Source organism: Manis pentadactyla, chromosome 3, assembly GCF_030020395.1.
Source record: "Manis pentadactyla isolate mManPen7 chromosome 3, mManPen7.hap1, whole genome shotgun sequence".
NCBI classification, from domain to species: domain Eukaryota; kingdom Metazoa; phylum Chordata; class Mammalia; order Pholidota; family Manidae; genus Manis; species Manis pentadactyla.
Window position 1 is genome coordinate 89,989,011 of NC_080021.1, and position 21,008 is coordinate 90,010,018.

Genomic DNA, 21,008 nt, shown 5'->3' on the forward strand with positions numbered 1-21,008 from the left:
AATATATAAATATGTAATGTATAAATGATGTGTGTATATATTGTCATATATGAATTTTACTATACACAAATATGCAAATAAATATAAAATAATATAAACTTAAAAGAAAAAAAGAACAAAGAAAAAAGCTGAAGCAGCAAAAACAGCAGCAGAATCACAGAACCCAAGAATGGACTAACAGTTACGAAAAGGAAAGGGACTGTGGGGGATGGATGGGAAGGGAGGGATAAGGGGGGGAAGAAGAAAGGGGGGATTATGATTAGCATGTATAATGAAGGGGTCATGGGGAGGGCTGTGTAACACAGAGAAGACAAGTAGTGATTCTACAGCATCTCAGTACACTGATGAACAGTGACTGTAATGGGATATGTGGGGGTGACTTGGTGATGGGGGGAGTTTAGTAAACATAATGTTCCTCATGTAATTGTAGATTAATGATACTAAAAAACAAACAAAACTGTGTTCGTACATGAGCACTGCAGATTGTTTTGAAAATTACAGTGAAAAAGAAAGAATAACTAATAAATTATGTTGTTTCTTTTAATGTTTTAAATATTTAATTTTAAATTTAATTTTAATTTAATGTTTTAAATATTTTGTTGAGTGATTTATGTGTTTTCAAGATATTTACTTGTTTACCATACAACATTAAATTATTAAATATTAAATTTAAATTAAAAAAATAAATAATAAAAATATCAATTACAGTCCTATTTTGACATTTCTGAAAATCTCATTTGGATAATTGGCATTCATTTTTCAGATTTTCCTATTAGGTTAACTTTTTTATCTTATGCCCATAAGAGGAAAGGTACAAAGGAACAGTTGTTACCTCAAATAATTTACAACTGGATTTGAATTCTATTTACATTTGAATGGTGCATGGTGTTTTGAAGTGTTAATATTTCAACAAAATAATGAATTGATATGTAAATGACCTCTGTATTTAAGTCTCAGGTGGGGTGCAGCCAGTGTTGACAGCAAGCTAGGGAATCAAGTCCATGGTCCCTTTGCCAGTTCTGTGACCTTGGGCAAGTCACCCACTTCCTGGAAACATTTTGTTGGATCATTTGAATTGCAGAGTTGTGTATAGTTGTAAGATTATTTTTAATGTAACTTCTCATTTTTAGAGTATTTATGTTAACTCTTTGTTAAAAACATTGGTGATGGCTCAGTTACTCCTGTTTTTTGATCTTGCAGATCACACGGCTTTGCTGTGGAGCATAGAGGCAGGGAAGTGCCTTGTCAAGTACACAGGCCATGTGGGATCAGGTGAGCTTTACCATGTCATCTGTATCTTGACAGGAGGTGTGCTGAGTTGCCTGACAGGACAGTTGGGCAGATAGTTGTTGTGCCTCTAGCTATGTGAGCTTCATAAAGGGAAAGTTTGGCTCTCCTAAATAACATACCAGTAAATGAGAGTTAACCTGTGTTTTATTTAATGTTGCCTGGAAAGCCACACTAGAGCATTTTGGAACTGAAATGTATACATTTGTCAAAGAGTATGTATTCATTTCTGAGGTTCACTCTCCCCATGTGGTGATGTTCTGTGTTTGTTCTGGCCCGGGGCAGAGTGCTGTCCCCCTGAGCGCCTTGTTGCAGGTGATGCCCAGGGGTGATTTCTCTGAAGAGAAGAGAACGAGCAGTGTTTTCCTGTGGCTCTGTTTGTGCCTCCCTGACCCATCCATTTGCTCTGCCTGACAAGTGCCAGCCACACTCCACAGGCCTGTGTCCCTTTGCTGCCCCTTGCCCCTTCCTGAGTTGACTCCCATGGATGGGTGTGGTTCCAGTTCTCATGTGCCTGCCTTCTGTCTCCTCCTCGGCTTTCTTTCCCCCTCTCTCCTGTTAGCACCACTCTCTTCCAAAACCTGTGCTTTAGGGAAAACAGCTTCTTTACAAAAGGTGTTTTAGAAGAAAATTTTGAGACCTTAAGTGCTTGAAAATATGTTTTACCTATACAGTTGATTGATACTGTGTCTGAGAATGGCTTTCTGTATGGAAATACTTTCAAAAATTTGAAGGCAGTGCTCTATTGTCCTATTTTTTAAAATAGCTTCCAGGATTGATATTAAAAGTTGAATATTGTTTTGAATCTTGTTCTTTCATAGGCAATAGGATTTTTTTTCTTGAAGCTTTTAGGATTTTTTTCTGTAGGCCTTTTTAAAAAATGTGTTGGACATTGAGTGGGACCTTTGGGACTAGAAATCTGTGTCATTGAGTTCTGGGACATAGTCGTGTGTTTTGGAATTCCTGTCAAGCTGTTTGAATTCCTGTGGTGTTCCTCTTATTTTATTATCTTCTCTTTCATTTTCTACCATATTTTTTCTTTATTTCTAGGAGATTTCCTGAATGTTATCCTTCAGCCTTTCACTGAAAAAGAATTTCATGCTGTCATTGTTTTAATTTCCTAGAGTGCTTTCTTGTTCTATGGAAGTTCCTTTTTATCACAGCATTGTGCAGAATCTTTTCTGACCTTGCTAATTCGTCTTGTCATTAGCCTGCCTGTGCTAGGGTGAGGGGGTGGGAGGCTCCTGACCACTTGCCGTGAACTCCTGTTCAGCCCCAGGCTGCCCTGAGCCCTCACTGGGCCTAGGACTGCTGTTCCTGCTCTCATGCTATGGCTATTTGTGGCAGTGTGACACAAACGCTGAGAAGGGCACCAGTCAGCTTGCATGTTTATAAGGTGATGAGACCTGTGTGGCCACCTCCAGGACTGGGGTCTAGACTGTAGGGTTGGGTCATTCGGGAAGGTCGTTGGTGATAGTTGTGTCTCTGCAGCGCATAGGGGTCTGCAGTGTATTTGGGTACTTTGGGTTTTGGGCTATCACAGATGTAAGTGTGTGGTTCCTGGTCGTGCCTTTGGTGTTCACTTGTGCACATGTGCCGTCATTCTCTTTGGTGCACATATTGAGACAGGATGATGTAGGATGTTCAGCAGTGGCAGAGATCCCATTTCTAAAGTGCTTGCTTCCACTGCTTTGCTGTCCACTCACCGGCAGTGTAGGGGAGTTCCCTGCTGCTCCGGATTCTCTCCTGCAACTGGTATTAGGATGCCACTTAATTTAAGCCATTCCAGTGTGTGTGGAGTGGTATTGCCATTCTTTTATACTCAGTGTGGGATTGCTTGTCTGTCCCATTTGTTCTTGGTTTCTAGGCTTTTGATCTTATCTCCTAAAGTGCCTGGTATTGTTTCTCCTTTTTTCTGTTGTGTAACTTTATTTCTGTTTCCATTTTCCATGGTGAGTTTCTTCAGTCTTTCAATCTGGTGTTCTGGCCCACTCACCTTGTGGTCCCATCTTCTATCAGGTGGCTCAGATGTGGGGATTCTCTCACTCCCTTTATTCATGTATCCTTTTTTTGCCTAGTGATTTTAATTTTACGATCTGGTATTATATATGAAAACCCCATGTGAACGCCCTGCGTTTAAGTTTAACTTTGCAATACATGCTCTAGCTTTAATAAATATCGATGTATCTTTATTTTAAACCTGTTTTTTAAATATTTTTGTTTTGCAGTAAATTCTATAAAATTTCACCCATCAGAGCAGTTGGCTCTCACTGGTATGTTGATTTTCTTTCTTTGTTGAACTGAGTTATTGATAAGGATCTGTAACCATTCCTTTCTCATCAGTGCCTTTTACAAAAGTCAGACAGTTCTTACCAGATGTTTTATGAGTTAGATGAGGAGTAAAGAAGAGGACATTGAGTGGCACTCTTTTAACCAAAAGTGGGTTACAGATAGATGAGCTTGACTTAATCATGAGATTAAAACCTACTCTTGATTTTCTTGGGGCCTTTTTAATGAGCCACTCCCTCACCTGTGTTGCCTGCCCACACCGCAGCAATTGTCCACAGGCTGTAACTCAGTTCTCTAAAGCCCTTCATTCCTGCCAAATTCCTAATCTGGTCATTTGAAATAAATGAGAAAATTGGTAGTTCCAAAGCATGGCAATCTTCAGAGCCAGTGATTTTATTCCTTTTGAGGTGGTTCTCCTGACCTGTGGAAGCTTGGGTTTAACTTCATGAAGAAGTTGCTCATGTTTATGTCCAAGAGATTTTTGCCTAGTAATTTTATCTAGTAATTTTAAGAACAGCTGCATTGTTGCACTGAGGAATTTCCCTGTTAGATGGCCTAATACCTGGAGATGTCTGAGGTGTTTTGGGGACACTGATAGTAATGCTGGGGGATAAATGCTTGGATAATGCAGAGGTGAGCAAGCTTTCCTGTGGAAGACCAGAAGTAAGTGCTTGTGTCTCTGAGGGCCAAGACTACACAGCCCTGGGTAGTTCTGAAGCAGCAGCGGCCAGCCTGGTGCAGAGTGGGCAGGGCTGTGTGCAGAATGGTGCTGCCTGTATTCGCCCTGGGGGCTGGATCTGGCCAACCCCAGGGAAGAGGACAAAAGGAAGACTTAAAAGGCTGCTCTTAACACAACCTGGTGGGAAGGTCATTTGAGCGTCCTGTTTTCACAGGCCCCCTGCATACAGTAGCTAGTTAATACCTGAGTAGACATCTGGGGAGTAAATAAAGTAGGTGACTCATTTCAACCTTACTAAATTGGGAGTTGGGAAGAGGGAAGACGGAGGGAGACAGAGGCAAGAAAGGAGGGAAGGAAATCAAGACATGACTCTGATGGTGACAGGCAGGGAGAGTACTGGCTACAGTGGCAACAGAAGGGTGTGGATGCCATGCTGATGTGAAGAGAGATCAAGTTGACATCATGAGAAGTTATGGGTTATACCCTAAGTGGGCTTCCAGTTACTGAGATAGGGAATGCAGTCCACTCTTTGTAAATATTCTCTCACCCTTCAGCTTTCTACCCTAAAGTGAAAGGGGGATGTTTTTATAACTGACCATTGTCTTAGTTTTGCACAGTTAATTTTATTGTCAGTAGCATTATGCAGTCTCCCATATTTAGCTTTTTAAGTAAAGTGTATTCACTAATGACCACTAGGTTAAAAAAAAATCTTGCTTAGCCAGAGTATAGCAGAAAGCACATTTTACACATGGTGTGCATGTTGGGTAATTTCCCCTCAATTTCTCTCTTCAGCTTCTGGAGATCAGACCGCTCACATTTGGAGATATGCGATTCAGCTGCCGACACCGCAGCCCGTTGCTGACACTAGTGTAAGTAACACATTCACTTACCTTGAACACGTGCTAGGGGTATGTATTGTTGGTGAGGTTCTGGACTTTGGCAGATTTTAGGGTTAATTTATAATATCTTATGGACTGAATATTTGTGTCCCCCACAAATTCATAGGTTGAAGTCCTATGCCCCAATTGGCCATATTGGCAGGGCCTCTGAGGAAGAAATTAAGGTTAAATGAGGTCCTGAGGGTGGAACTCTGATGCTGTAGGATTAATATCCTTATAAGAAGGGACATCTGACAGCCCTTGCATACTTTCTCTACTTGTGCCTACTTAGGAGAGGCCATGTGAGTACACATAAGAAGGTGGCCATCTGCAAGCCAGCAAGAAAGATAGTCCTTACAGAAAGCAAACCTGTCCCACCGTGGGCATGGCCACCCAGGCATGAGGGGTTTGTTTTGGCAGCCTGAGCAGACCAGGGCCCACTGAAATGAACTTTCATGTACACATGTGTTTAATTCATTTGTACAAATACGAAACATTTGTGATTCTTTTAAATTTTATGATTAGGTTTTATTAATATTTTATGTATTTGATTTTAGACTGTTTATCATATGACATAAAGCATATCAATCAGTTTATGTTCTGGCTATAATTTTTTGAGAGGATGATGGTCATCTTCTGGTTTTGATATTTCTGCTTTTGAGTATGCCTTCACTTTTTCTCTTTTATAAACATTTTATTTTTATTTTTCATTTTGGTATCATTAATCTGTAATTACATGAGTAACATTATGTTTACTAGACTCCCCCCATCACCAAGTCCCCCCACATACGCCATTACAGTCACTGTCCATCAGCATAGTAAGATGTTGTAGAATCACTACTTGTCTTCTCTGTGTTGTACAGCCCTCCCCGTGCCACCCACCACATTATACATGCTAATCATAATGTCCCCCTTTTTTCCCCCCCGCCCCCTTATCCCTCCCTTCCCACCCCTCCTCCCTGGTCCCTTTCCCTTTGGTAACTGTTAGTCCATTCTTGGATTCTGTGAGTCTTCTGCTGTTTTGCTCCTTCAGTTTTTCTTTGTTCTTATACTCCACAGATGAGTGAAATCATTTGGTACTTGTCTTTCTCTGCCTGGCTTATTTCACTAAGCACAATACCTTCTAGCTCCATCCATGTTGTTGCAAATGGTAGAATTTGTTTACTTTTTGTGGCTGAATAATATTCCATTGTGTATATGTACCACATCTTCTTTATTCATTCATCTACTGATGGACACTTAGGTTGCTTCCATTTCTTGGCTATTGTGAATAGTGCTGCGATAAATATAGGGGTGCATATGTCTTTTTCAAACTGAGCTGCTGCATTCTTAGGGTAAATTCCTAGGAGTGAAATTCCTGGGACAAATGGTATTTCTATTTTTTAGTTTTTTGAGGAACCTCCATACTGCTTTCCACAATGGTTGAACTAACTTACATTCCCACCAGCAGTGTAGGAGGGTTCTCCTTTCTCCACATCCTCACCAACATTTGTTGTTATTTGTCTTTTGGATGGCAGCCATCCTAACTGGTGTGAGGTGATATCTCATTGTGGTTTTAATTTGCATTTCTCTGATGACTAGTGATGTGGAGCATCTTTTTATGTGTCTGTTGGCCATCTGAATTTCTTCTTTGGAAAACTGTTCAGTTCCTCTGGCCATTTTTTGATTGGACTATTTGCTTTTTGTTTGTTGAGGTGCGTGGGTTCTTTATATATTTTGGGTGTCAGCCCTTTATCAGATCTGTCATTTATGAATATATTCTCCCATACTGTAGGATGCCTTTTTGTTCTATTGGTGGTGTCCTTTGCCGTACAGAAGCTTTTTAGCTTGATGTAGTCCCACTTGTTCATTTTTGCTTTTGTTTCCCTTGCCCAGGGAGATATGTTCATGAAGAAGTCACTCATGTTTACGTCCATGAGATTTTTGCCTATGTTTTTTTCTAAGAGTTTTATGGTTTCATGACTTACATTCAGGTCTTTGATCCATTTTGAATTTACTTTTGTGTATGGGGTTAGACAGTGATCCAGTTTCATTCTCTTACATGTAGCTGTCCAGTTCTGCCAGCACCATCTGTTGAAGAGACTGTCATGTCCCCATTGTATGTCCATGGCTCCTTTATCGAATATTAATTGACCATATATGTTTTGGTTAATGTCTGGACTCTCTATTCTGTTCCACTGGTCTGTGGCTCTGTTCTTGTGCCAGTACCAAATTGTCTTGATTACTGTGGCTTTGTAGTAGAGCTTGAAGTTGGGGAGCGAAATCCCCCCCACTTTATTCTTCCTTCTCAGGATTGCTTTGGCTATTTGGGGTCTTTGGTGGTTCCATATGAATTTTTGAATTATTTGTTCCAGTTCGTTGAAGAATGCTGTTGGTATTTTGATAGGGATTGCATCAAATCTGTATATTGCTTTTGGCAGGATGGCCATTTTGATGATATTAATTCTTCCTAGCCAAGAGCATGGGATGAGTTTCCATTTGTTAGTGTCCTCTTTAATTTCTCTTAAGAGTGTCTTACAGTTTTCAAGGTATAGATCTTTCACTTCCTTGGTTAGGTTTATTCCTAGGTATTTTATTCTTTTTGATGCAGTTGTGAGTGGAATTGTTTTCCTGATTTCTCTTTCTATTAGTTCATTGTTAGTGTATAGATAGGAAAGCCACAGATTTCTGTGTGTTAATTTTGTATCCTGCAACTTTGCTGTATTCCGATATCAGTTCTAGTAGTTTTGGAGTGGAGTCTTTAGGGTTTTTTATGTACAATATCATGTCATCTGCAAGTAGTGACAGTTTAACTTCTTCTTTACCAGTCTGGATTCCTTGTATTTCTTTGTTTTGTCTAACTGCCGTGGCTAGGACCTCCAGTACTATGTTGAATAACACTGGGGAGAAGAGTGGACATCCTGATCTTGTACCTGATCTTAGAGCAAAAGCTTTCAGCTTCTCACTGTTCAGTATGATGTTGGTTGTGGGTTTAAACATATATGGCCTTTATTACGTTGTACTTGCCCTCTTTGCCCATTTTGTTGAGAGTTTTTATCATGAATGTATGTTGAATTTTGTCGAGTGCTTTTTCAGCATCTGTGGAGATGATCATGTGGTTTCTGTCCTTCTTTTTATTGTTGTGCTGGTGGATGATGTTGATGGATTTTCGAATGTTCTACCATCCTTGCATCCCTGGGATGAATCCCACTTGGTCAGGGTGTATGATCCTTTTGATGTATTTTTGAATTCGGTTTGCTAATATTTTGTTGAGTATTTTTGCATCTATGTTAATCAGTGATACTGGTCTGTAATTTTCTTTCTTGGTGTGGTCTTTGCCTGGTTTTGGTATTAGGGTGATGTTGGCTTCATACAATGAGTTTGGGAGTATTCCCTCCTCTTCTGTTTTTTGGTAAACTTTAAGGAGAATGGGTATTATATCTTCTCTGTATGTCTGATAAAACCTTGTGGTAAATCCATCTGGCCCGGGTGTTTTGCTCTTGGGTAGTTTTTTGATTACCTATTCCATTTCTTTGCTGGTAATTGGTCTGTTTAGATTTTCTGTTTCTTCCTTGGTCAGTTTTGGAAGGTTGTATTTTTCTAGGAAATTGTCCATTTCTTCTAGGTTTTCCAGCTTGTTAGCATATAGGTTTTCATAGTATTCTCTAATAATTCTTTGTATTTCTGTGGGGTCCGTGGTGATTTTTCCTTCCTCGTTTCTGATTCTGTTGTTGTGTGTTGATTCTCTTTTTCTCTTAATAAGTCTGGCTAGAGGCTTATCTATTTTGTTTATTTTCTCCAAGAGCCAGCTCTTGGTTTCACTGATTTTTTCTATTGTTTTATTCTTCTCAATTTTATTTATTTCTTATCTGATCTTTATTATGTCTCTCCTTCTGCGGACTTTAGGCCTCATTTGTTCTTCTTTTTCCAATTTTGATAATTGTGATGTTAGACTATTCATTTGGGATTGTTCTTCCTTCTTAAAATATGCCTGGATTGCTATATACTTTCCTCTTAAAACTGCTTTCACTGCATCCCACAGAAGTTGGGGCTTTGTGTTGTTGTTGTCATTTGTTCCATATATTGCTTGATCTCTATTTTAATTTGGTCATTGACCCATTAATTATTTAGGAGCATGTTGTTAAGCCCCCATGTGTTTGGGAGCCTTTTACTTTCTTTGTACAATTTATTTCTAGTTTTATACCTTTGTGGTCTGAAAAGTTGGTTGGTAGAATTTCAATGTTTTTTAATTTACTGAGGCTCTTATTGTGGCCTAGTATGTGGTCTATTCTGGAGAATGTTCCATGTGCACTTGAGAAGAATGTGTATCCTGTTGCTTTTGGATGTAGAGTTCTGTAGATGTGTATTAGGTCCATCTGTTCTAGTGTGTTGTTCAGTGCCTCTGTGTCCTTACTTATTTTCTGTCTGGTGGATCTATCCTTTGGAGTGAGTGGTGTATTGGGGTTTCCTAAAATGAGTGTATTGTATTCTATTTCCTCCTTTAATTCTGTCAGTATTTGTTTCACATATGCTGGTGCTCCTTTGTTGGGTGAATATGTATTTATAATGGTTATATCCTCTTGTTGGACTGACCCCTTTATCATTAATGTAATGTCCTTCTTTATCTCTTGTGACTTTCTTTGTTTTGAAGTCTATTTTGTCTGATGCTAGTACTGCCACACCTGCTTTTTTCTCCTTGTTGTTTGCATGAAATATCTTTTTCCATCCCTTGACTTTTAGTCTGTGCATGTCTTTGAGTTTGAGGTGAGTTTCTTGTAAGCAGCAAAGAGATGGGTCTTGCTTTTTTATCCATTCTGTTATTGTGTGTCTTTTGATTGGTGCATTCAGTCCATTTACATTTAGGGTGATTATTGAAAGATATGTACTTATTGCCATTGCAGGCTTTGGATTCGTGGTTACCAAAAGTTCAAGGGTAGCTTCTTTAGTGTCTTACTGTCTGACTTAACTCATTTATTGAGCTATTATAAACATTGTCTGATGGTTCTTTATTTCTCTCCCTTCTTATTCCTCCTCCTCCATTCTTTATATGTTGGATGTTTTATTCTGTGCTCTTTTGTGTTTCCTTTGACTGCTTTTGTGGCTATTGATTTTATTTTTTGCCTTTAGTTAGTATTTGGTTGGTCTGCTTTCTTTGTTGTGATTTTATTTTCTCTGGTGACATCTATTTATTCTTAGGAGTGCTTCCATCTAGAGCAGTCCCTCTAAAATACCCTGTAGAGGTGGTTTGTGGGAGGCAAATTCCTTCAACTTTTGCTTGTCTGGGAATTGTTTCATCTCTCCTTCATATTTAGATGATAATCCTGCCTGATATAGTATTCTTGGTTCAAGGCTCTTCTGTTTCATTGCATTAAATATATCATGCCATTCTCTTCTGGCCTGTAAGGTTTCTCTTGAGAAGTTTGATGATAGCCTGCTGGGTTTTCCTTTGTAGGTGACCTTTTTCCTCTCTCTAGCTGCCTTTAAAACTCTGTCCTTGTCCTTGATCTTTGCCATTTTAATTATTTTATGTCTTGGTGTTGTCTTCCTTGGGTCCCTTGTGTTGGAAGTTCTGTGTACTTCTGTGGTCTGAGCAAGTATTTCCTCTCCCAGTTTGGGGAAATTTTCAGCAATTATTTCTTCAAAGACACTTTCTATCCCTTTTTCTCTCTTCTTCTTCTTCTGGTACCCCTATAATGCAGATATTTTTCCTTTTGGGTTGGTCACACAGTTCTCTTAATATTGTTTCATTCCTGGAGATCCTTTTATCTCTCTCTGCGTCAGCTTCTGTGCATTCTTCTTCTCTGGTTTCTGTTCCATCAGTGGCCTCCTGTATCTCATCCATTCTGCTTTTAAATCCTTCCAAACATTGTTTTATTTCTGTATTCTCCTTCCCTACTTTGTCTGTTAACTCTTGCATTTTTCTCTGCAGCTCCATCAGCATGGTTATGAACTTTATTTTGAATTCTTTTTCAGGGAGATTGGTTATGTCTGTCTCTCCAAGCTCCTTCTCAGAGGTTGTCTCTGTGATTTTGGTCTGGATGAAATTCTTCTGACTTTTCATAGTGATGGGGGTAGTTGTGGGGAGCTGGCGCATGTGTCGGCTGGGAGAATGTCCCTTCTTGCTAGTTTATGGCCTTACTCTCCTGGGAGAACGGAGACCCCTAGCGGTTTGTGCTAGGCACCTGCATGCAGTTGGGGTCTCTGATTCTTGCCAGACCTCTGTGGATTAAGCTCCATGGTTGCTTTGGGCTTGGCCGCTCTCAGTCTGCTGCTCTGCTATGGCGGAGCCATGTTGGAGGGGGAATGGGTGGGAGGCTGTGTATTGCCGTGAGGGGCGTCAGAGCTGTGCTGCCGCCCATGGGTTAGGGTGCCTGGTGTTCCCCAGGATTCCCAGCTGCTGAGCTGAGTGTCCTGAGACGCTTCTGTCCAGTGGTGGAGTCCCTGTCCCTTTAAGACTTTCAAAAAGCACTCTCTTTTCTTTGGTCCAGAGGCGCTGGCTGCGGGGACCCCTTCGCAGATTTTACTGTTACGTTTCCCTAGTATCCAGCACCCCATGCACTGTGTGTCTGCGCTCCCGGTGCGGATGGCTAGGACTGGGTATTTAGCAGTCCTGGGCTCCCACTCCCTCCCGCTCCGACTCCTCTCCTCCCACCGGGAGCTGGGGTGAGTGGCGCTCGGGTCCTGCTGGGCCGCGGCTTGTATCTTACCCCCTTCGTGAGGCGCTGGGTTCTTGCAGTTGAAGATGTAGACTGGCTGTTGTCCTTTATCTTCTGGTCTCTCTTTTTGGGATAGTTGTGTTTGTTGTATTTTCAAAAATACATATGGTTTTCAGAGGAGATTTCCACTGCTCTACTCACGCCACCATCTTGGCTCCTCCCTTAGGCTTATCCATTTTATTTTAACAAAGTTTTTTCCTTTGTGGAATTATGAAACCATTTCTTCCATGCTGTATTTAAGGTGTGCATTTCAAGAAGCAGGTGGTGAATGCTGATGGAGCAGAGGGCAGGGAAATAAGGTGAAGATTAAAGGTCAGGAAGCTCAGAAAATGAGTTTATGTATGGGCTTTTTTCCCCCAGAAATAAAATTTAAAACACCAGTTTTATGAGAGGGAAAAATCATATACAGTATACATTAAAAAGAATTTAAGTCTATTTATTATAGTAAATTTACTTTCTTGTTTACGATTTTGGTTTGTTAGACAAAGGGACTTTCCATGCTTTAATAGTTGCTGCCTGAGGATTTGGGGTAGCCAGGGGAAGCCCAGTCTTAATGAGAAATAGGCCTGCATCATCATGCATGGACTGTTTCTACAGCTCCACTGGGAGGGGAGAGCTCACTCCTTCCTTGTGCAGAGTGCGGGCGCCTCAGTGGTTACTGCCCAGAGCACATGGTGCTCTTTGAGCAAAAGCCCTTTGTTTTCTGAAGTTTTTGCCAGCCAGTTTTGGCTCAGGTTTACTTAGAGGCTCCTTCTGTATTTTAAAATAAACTAATCTGTGAAGATCTTGTTCATTTTGAAACGGTGTAGCTTATGGCAGAGGTTTTCTCTTTTTAATTTGTAACAGGGAGTTTTACTTGACATCCACTATGTTATAAAGAAATATTTGTGTGGTGTACTGTAAAACCTTTTAGATAACCTGTTAAATCACTGTGTCACACTAGTTGTATGATACTGAGCAATTCATTTTAGAGGAGTTAAAATGTGAAAATCAAAACAGGTTACCTTGTGATTTCCTTTGACCTTTCCTACATTGGAACCCCTGAGTCAGTGATTTGTTGATTCTGTGGAGTGCTGGTACTCAGGGCATATGTAGTCAGTGTTAAATTTGGCAATTCTTGGGCATTCTGTTCAAATGTTGCTGGCATCAAAAATGACTGAAGTTTAAATAGATCATGCCCAAGAAGTTTGCAGAAGGGCGTAAACAGTTCCCACACTTTCACCTCTCCCCTTTGCCACATTAGGGTTAGAATATCTGATAATTATTCTTTAATATGATTAACATTTTAAAATATCTCAATTCCTTGTGTAGTTTGGAAAAATGACTTCTGTGAATGTTCTGACTTTGTTCAACATGGATCCTGATAACTAGGGCTTTTGAAATGGGAGCTCTAGGCTGCTCTTCTGCACTCTGGCCTCTGTTCTGGCACCTGAGGTCTCCTCACTGGACTGTTTCAAGACCACACACATGGACTCCCCCAGCCTTGGCCAGCTTCCACCTCTGAGGAAACTACTCATTCCTTGTCCACTTGTCTCTTCCTTCCTTTAAAATGCATAGTGAATAGCCTGTTAGATTCACTGCTATAGGTTTGGTGTGTGACAGCAAACAAAGCTGTCAGGATGTTTGGGATTATGTCTGATACATCCCTTCTTTCAGGCTCCCTTCCTCCATTTCCATCTAATCCATGACATTTTGCTGAAGCCAGTTCCTGAATAATTCTCTCTCTCTCTCTCTCTCTCTCTCTCTCTCTGAGACACCCCTTCTGTAACACCCACCAAGAGGTCTCTGCCGGGCACCTTGTGGGCGGAGGGAGAATGGGAGCCATGGCCCCACCCAGTGGCCCTCTTCTGTACCTGCCCACAGAGCCATCCAGAACCCCCTGGCCACCCAGGGGCAGCAGAAATAAAGGGGGACTTCAGGAGTCTCTAGGGGCACTGAAAAGCCTGGGCCTTGGGAACCAGTGTCACCTGAAGGAAAGTTCTGAGCTGCGACAGCCCAAGAATTGATAGCAAATGGATTGCTCCTTTACCAGATGTGGTGTACAGTCAGAGGTCCTTTCACTTGAGCAGGTTATCCTCCTGGGGGCAGAGATCCTCATGTGGAGGGGAGGGTGCTGTTAACCCTTCAGTGGTATCATCTCTAGTCCAGGTCACTAACTAGTTTCCTGACTAGTCTCCCTGTCTCAGGACTGTCTTCTCTGTATGATGTCAGGAGTGGCCTGTCAAGAGTTGCACCTGTCACCTAAATGAGCCCTTTGCTGACCCTCCAGCCTGTTTGTCACTGTTCCGACCCCAGCCCAAACAGGATACTCTTACTGCCTTGAACTCGCTGCCTTCTCCTCCCACTGGGGCCCCTGCTTGGCCCTTTCTTCCTTTAGACTGCCTCATGCTCCCAGAGCCCTCCTCGTCCTGCAGACACCACTCTGTTGCACACCGCCAGCGTGACTCTCAGAGCATCCAGTACTTTCGTTTAATAGAGTTGAGTGCAATTTGGAATAGATAACTGTATCATTGTGTTATGTTAACTTTCTCACTAGACTGTGAGTCCTCTCTGGAGAAATCCCACCTCTGGTTCCATCTGCTCTTCCTTTGTCCTCTCCTGTATCTGACTGAGTGCTCTGGTCTGGGACACTCCCGGGTGACTTCCTTACACTCTCCTCTCTGCAGATTCCCACCTCCCTCCTTGCTGTCTGGTGCAGTGGCATCCATCCTGAAACTATACAAGCATTCTACCACACAGCCTGTCTGGGACCTCATGTTTCTGGTTTCCTTACACAGACCCTGGTCCTGCTCCCTCCACATACTCTTCTTGGGTCAGCTCTGTTCTGCTTTAGCTGGTGGCCTCACTCAGCAGAGTCTCCTCTGTGTTGCCCATCCAACAGACACTTTAGCATTCCTGGGTTCCTTACTCGTGTTAAGGACTATGGTCCTCTCTCCAGCACACAGTTCCCACCTTGTGTGGGCCACCTCCTGCCTGTCCTTCCACCTGTTTCCCTCTCACATGAGTCTCTAGCTAATCTGAGACCATCCCTTGCTGCTCACTCCCAAACTGTATTCCATTCCCGACTCTATCTACAGACTCTGTAGACCTCTTTAACTGCTCACTCACTCTCCACTTGGGAGTCTTACAGATGGTGCAAAACTGATGTGTCTAAACTGGACTCTGGATGGTCCCCAAGCTGCTTCCTCCTTCTGTTTTGTTCCCCATCTCAGGAAATGCCTCTATCACCCATCCTTCACCCTGTTGTTTAGACCAAACACCTCTAAATTATCCATGATTTTTTATCATCCTCCATCTGGAAAACAGTATGTCCTGAAGCTTTACTCTAAGGGAATTCTAACTCAGACTTTCTTTTACTACCTGAGTCTAGGCTGCCTTTTCTTACCTTCACTTTGTGATCATCTCCTGCCAGTTTCCCCTTTGTCAGTGTGCTCCACCTGCTGTGACACAGTGCTGCAGAGGGGTGGCTTTAACACCATTCATTTTTTCAGCCTGGGTGGCTGGAAGTTCGAGATTGGGGTGTCTGCACTACTGGTTTCTCCCAAGGCCTTTTCCTGGGCGTGTAGGTGCTGCTTCCTCCATGTGCCCTCACATGGTCGTCCCTCTGTATGTGTCAGTGTCCTGATCTCTTAGAACGACACCAGTCTTATAGGATTAGAGCCCACCCTAATGACCTCATTTTACCTTAATTACCCCTTTAATGGCCCCATCTCCGTGTAAGTCATATTCCATAGTACTGGGGGTTGAGGAATCAGTATATGGATTTTGAAAGGACACATTTCAGCCCATGATACCCCTTTCATGTTTTTCCTCTGTGGTGTATTCACAGAGCAAAGTGGTCCTTTAAGGCATGACACAGACTTCTTACTTCCTTGTTCAAAATTGTCTGGTGATTTTCCATCACACAGAGTAAAAGTCAAAGTCCTTTTCATGGTCTGCCAGGTTTAAGATGAGCTACCCCCAGGAGACATCTCTTGATTTCACCAGCCCCACGATCTTGCTGTTTGTGTAGCATTCAGTCTACTAGTCTACTCCCTTCTCAGGGCTTTTGCACCTGCTGTTGCCCTGTTGGAAATGCTGTTCCCTTGAATATTTGCAGCCTTACTCCTGTGCTTCATATCTCAACTCAAATGTTACTATAGCAGAGAGTGTTTTGTTTGTGTGATGATTCTGTATAAGAGAGCAGCCCTCATGACTGTCCATCCCTTCAGCCTGTTCTATTTTTCTCCTTAGTGCTTATTCTTGCCTGAGTCTGTGTGTACATGGGACACAAATCCCTATAGTATGTGTATACATGTGACAAATATTAATCACACTAGTATTTGTGTAAACATGGCATATTCCCCTGCTAGTGTGTGTGTGCACAAGTGCATGTGCCCAGGTGTATGGTCAGTCCTCCTTGCTAGTGTGTAAGTTCTGAGAGGCGGGGACTTTGTCAGTTTCTCTGGCTCTAGAACCCTAGTTACCTGGCCTGTGCATTGTTCCCTATGTACATGTCTGACAGGTCGTCTCTCCCCTTGTCTGCTGTGTGATCGGCATCCAGTCTGGCACTGTGTAAGCACCTAATAAATATTTGTTGAATGAATAGATAAACTGAAGACCTGAAGCCTAGGCTGACTATTATGTTTTTATTTTATCTTTAGCTTTTGACAAAAGACTTGATATTGTAGGAAAATAAAGTGAACTCTCATGTCTATCATTATAGCAATAGAATTCTAAGTATATCTTAAATAGGTTCCTGAGATTTGAAATGTCTTTTTTTTAATGTGGTAAACTACTGGCTTTCAATTGTATCTGTTTAGTTTTATTTATTTATTCTAATATGTGGTAAAACTTTAATGTTGAAAATGATTTTATATGCCATTTTATTGGTTTGTGGAAATGGACTGTAACTTGTTTGATGTCACAGTGGCCTAATTTTCTTCTATTTGACCCTGGGTTTTAGCCAAGTAGATAATCAGTAAGTTAGTAAACATTTATTGAGCACCAATTATGTACTAGATACTGTGCTGGTATTGATCCTAATGATGATTAAGTTCTAGAAAGACAAATGATAACAGTCTGATTGTGTAGTCATGACACAAAAGACTCAAAATTCCCAGTGAATTTTTTCTCTGCTCTCACCTTCAGCAGCAGGTCTGTGGTGAAGATGAAATAGAGTGCTCTGATAAAGATGAGCCTGATGGAGATGGAGACGTGTCCAGTGACTGTCCTACTATCCGGGTGCCACTAACATCTCTTAAGAGTCACCAGGGCGTAGTCATAGCTGCTGACTGGCTGGTTGGGGGGAAGCAGGCAGTGACAGCCTCCTGGGACAGAACAGCGAATCTGTATGATGTGGAGACGTCAGAACTTGTTCACTCTCTGACAGGTACTCTAAATTTTTGTGTTTTCCACTTGTCTACTTTGGCTTTATGTGCATGTGTTTACATCTTACCTTGTAAATTACTTGTCCTGAATGGTTTTAGTTCTCCTAGCAATCAGGTAGTGATTTCAGAGATCTTTCTAACTAAAAGAACTGTTGGTAGCTAAATTTTATCTGACCTTTAGGGGATTAAATTACAGCATGTAATATCTAGATATTTGAAATGTGGGTGGTATATTTGTTTTCTATTGCTTTGTAACAAAATGTCCATGAACCTAGTACCTTCAAAAAACATGGATTTATAACCTCGTGGTTTCCCTGGGTCAGGAATTCTAGGCACATGTTCACTGGCTCTCTGCTCAGGGTCTCACAGGTGAAATGAAGGTGTTGCCTGGGGCTGTGATCTCTTCTGAGGCTTGGGGTCCTCTTACTGTTGTTGAAAGGAGTCAATTCCTTAGGTGTGTATGATTGAAGTCTCCATTTTCTTGTTAGTTGTCTGCTGGGGGACTGTTCTTAGCATCCTGAGGTCCCTTGGGACTGCCACTAGAGGTGTTTCACCACATGGCTGTCTGCTTTCTTCCAGGCCATCAGGAGAGCATCTCCATCTAGACCCTTTTAAAGGGCCCACCTGGTTAGGTCAGGCTCACCTAGGACATCTTTATTTTGATTAACTCAAAGCCACCTGATTTGGAGGCTTCGCTTGCATTTGCAAAATCCATTTGCCTTATAATGTACCAAGAGTACCCAAGTGACATCTCATTACATTTGCAGGTTCTGCCCAAACTCAAGGGAAGGTATCACAAAGGGTGTGCATAGCCCCACGCAGGTCTCTAGGTCATCTTAGAATTTTTCCCACCACTGATATTTTTACATATTTGTCAGTGCATTACCACATTGAGTGTTGAAGCCCTCATTTTACTGAGGGCTCCATGTAGTGTATTATCAGAGGTTATTCTGGAAGTAAAGAATTAAGAATTGCATTTTCAAACACATGGCCAGTTAAAGAGACTTGCCAGACCTTCTGTTAGGATCAGGAAGTGGATTACTCTCATACCCATTTCCCTGCTCCCTTTAAATGTGAGTGCAGGACTTCCAACTCCTGAGGGAGGAGCAGTGGCACTGTGATGCCACTGTGCTGTTGTTAAGTGACTCTTTACGTTTACTTTTGTAGAGTGTACTAGCAATGGAGGCCATGAAGACTGTTTATTGATTCTTGTGTTTTTCTAGAAAGCCTCTTTGTAACTGTGTCTGCAGGTGGATGATCTTGCATTTTTGTCGTCTTTGGTTGTAGGGCATGACCAGGAGCTAACGCACTGTTGCACACACCCCACCCAGCGGCTCGTGGTGACCTCCTCCCGTGACACGACTTTCCGTCTTTGGGATTTCAGGGACCCTTCCATCCACTCCGTGAATGTTTTCCAGGGCCATACGGAGTGAGTCATAGTTGTTTAGAGATTTCTTTTTAACTATTTAGGAAAAAGTTTTGAGGGTGGATATTAAAACTTAATTGTTATCTTAATTTTCAGTAGTAATTTCCAACTCCACTGTCTTTCAAAATGGATACTCTTTCACCAAACATTTAGCTCCCTTTTTGAGATTTCAAAGAATTTAGAAGATAAAGAGAAGGCATTGCTGTTCTCACAAGAAATTGGATGGGAACAGAATAGGGCAAGATGGGGGAGCACCAGGAAATAATACAGGGTTGGTGGCATGGTGTCATTTGTTGAGAGTGTCTGCCTGGTGTCCTCACAGCCATTCCTAATTCCTCTCATTGAGATCATTTTCATCCAGTTTTGATATTAGATATTTGCAGGGTCTGTTCTGGGAGAAGACACACAAACTGACCTTGTTCTGGACTGCGTACCTCTGCCTGGCCATCTGTTTGGCAGCTCAGGCAACTTGCTCTTCTCCTGGTCTGACCCTTCACAATGAATTATGTGGCCGTCCTTCCAGTGACTTGCCCCACTGTGCCCCATCCAGCCCATGAGCAGGACCTCTGTCCAGTGCACCATGTGTGTGTCCTGTCTCCTGTCCCCGAGCTGCCCTCCCCACCCCCTCTGGACTGTGCCTGCCTATCACATGGCACTGTACCTGCTATCTGAGCCTCTGCTTTTCCAGAGGAGCCCTGCCTGCTGCTGTGTCCAGGGAGCACCTTCTAGTGATGAGTACTTGCTCATGTTTTGCTCTGCAGTGCCGGGTTCTCTAATCTCAGTCAATTTCTGTGTTGAGCATTACATACTAAGTTTTAGACTTAATGTTCAAAAATAATACAGTGTTCAGAGGGAAAGTAGGACAAAGTTTTTTTTAAGAAGCTTGAGATTGAAACAGGGGTGTCTTGGATCTAGGGTACAGAGATGTTAGATCATGCATGGCTATCTTAGTGCATTCTTAGAGCTTCTGTGCAGGAAATTATTTAATCATGACATCAGAGAGGCCTTTCTTCTACCAGCTGGGGTAGCCATAGCTGATTCTCAGTTGTTTATACAGGGTGGTAGTGGGGACTGAGAGCCTTATGTGTTTTCCCCATGTCTCCACCCTCTTGTGGGTCTCACTCCTGTTGGTTCTGCTCAAGACTGTGGGGTGGACAACTTCTAGCCAGTCTGTGCTGAGTGATGCACACTGGAAAGCAGAAGGGCTGAGGGTGGGCCATGAGCAGCTGCTTTTTATCTACTTCTAGGGCAAGGTCACTCGGCCCAGAGAACCATCTGTCACTGGTACTAAAGGTCACAGGTACTCAAGGCGAGCCAGAGTCCCACTATATATCCTCATTCCCGAGCGTACACATCTTTTCTCCCAAGCTTTTTATTTTGAGAAGTTTAATGCATACCTGTGTCCTGACTCACCTGTACCTTCCCCATTGTAAAATGCCAGGGGCCTTCTCTCTAACTGGCTGTTCTCCCACACTGGACCAAGAGACTTCTGCTCAGACCAGAGAGCTGGGCTAAAGAGGGAGTTCTGTGTGTAGAGAGCAGGGTGCTGGGATCTTGATGTGCCCCTGTTATGCCATTGTGAACTTTTCATGACATGGATAGAGGACAGTGGGCAGAGAACCCGGCAGGACTGGGGTTGTGTCGCAAAGGGAAGCAGAAGTGAGTCCTGTGTGTGTCGATCATGTTGAAAACAGAGTCCTCACAGTGAGTCCAGATGGCCTGTTCTGTGGAGATAAACTGAGGCAGAGGGAGATTGGGTAATTCCCTGAAGGTTGCCCGGGTCCTGGATAGGTCTTGACTTGAAGTCTGATCCCAGAGTAGTCTCTCTAGGTGTTATTTAAAGAACATATTAGTTACATTCTATTTCCAATTGCTGTATTTGATTGTCTGAAAGATTTTATTTTTGTTTTGTGTAAAATGAGCCAAGAATATGTTTGTATTACAGGAGCTAATGGAAGTACATGTTTTAGCTTTGAGAGCACTTAACAATAGGTGGTTCTCATCTGTCGCTCTCTGATAATTTTTGCAGCTGATGGATATATGAAATAATGTTTTTGGAGAGATGTACTTGTGAGGAATATCACTGGTTAAGAGGAGTCATTTCTGATACAGACCCGTGACAGTTTCTTAGGATTTTTTTCTGAGGGGATTGAGAGGGACTTAGACATGCAGGTGTGTCCACCCCTGGGGGTCTCCCCATCCAGATCTCCTGAGACCTGAGTTGATGCCTGCATTCACTGTAATTGAGGGCATGTGAGGTGTTAACAAGAAAAGCATGTATGTATGAGCACTGCACTTTGATTATTTATGTTTTCTAGCTTCTTACTCACATTAGGATGAACTCGCATATTTTGTTGATGTGTAGGTACAAAAATAAGTTTCAAA

At 42.1% G+C, this 21,008-nt stretch overlaps 1 protein-coding gene across 3 annotated transcripts in view; it reads left to right on the plus strand.

The window, feature by feature from the left end:
* The window catches only part of WDR37 (WD repeat domain 37), an 80,323-nt gene that overhangs the window by 42,060 nt on the left and 17,255 nt on the right, over positions 1-21,008 (plus strand). For 2 of the 3 annotated variants that reach the window (XM_036910749.2, XM_036910759.2), the window contains 5 exons: positions 1,201-1,272; positions 3,516-3,560; positions 5,048-5,124; positions 16,959-17,199; positions 18,485-18,626. In XM_036910749.2, the coding sequence (XP_036766644.1) occupies positions 1,201-1,272; positions 3,516-3,560; positions 5,048-5,124; positions 16,959-17,199; positions 18,485-18,626 (577 nt within the window). The remainder of the gene's footprint in view (positions 1-1,200; positions 1,273-3,515; positions 3,561-5,047; positions 5,125-16,958; positions 17,200-18,484; positions 18,627-21,008) is intronic. The other variant, XM_057498105.1, reaches the window with a different exon arrangement.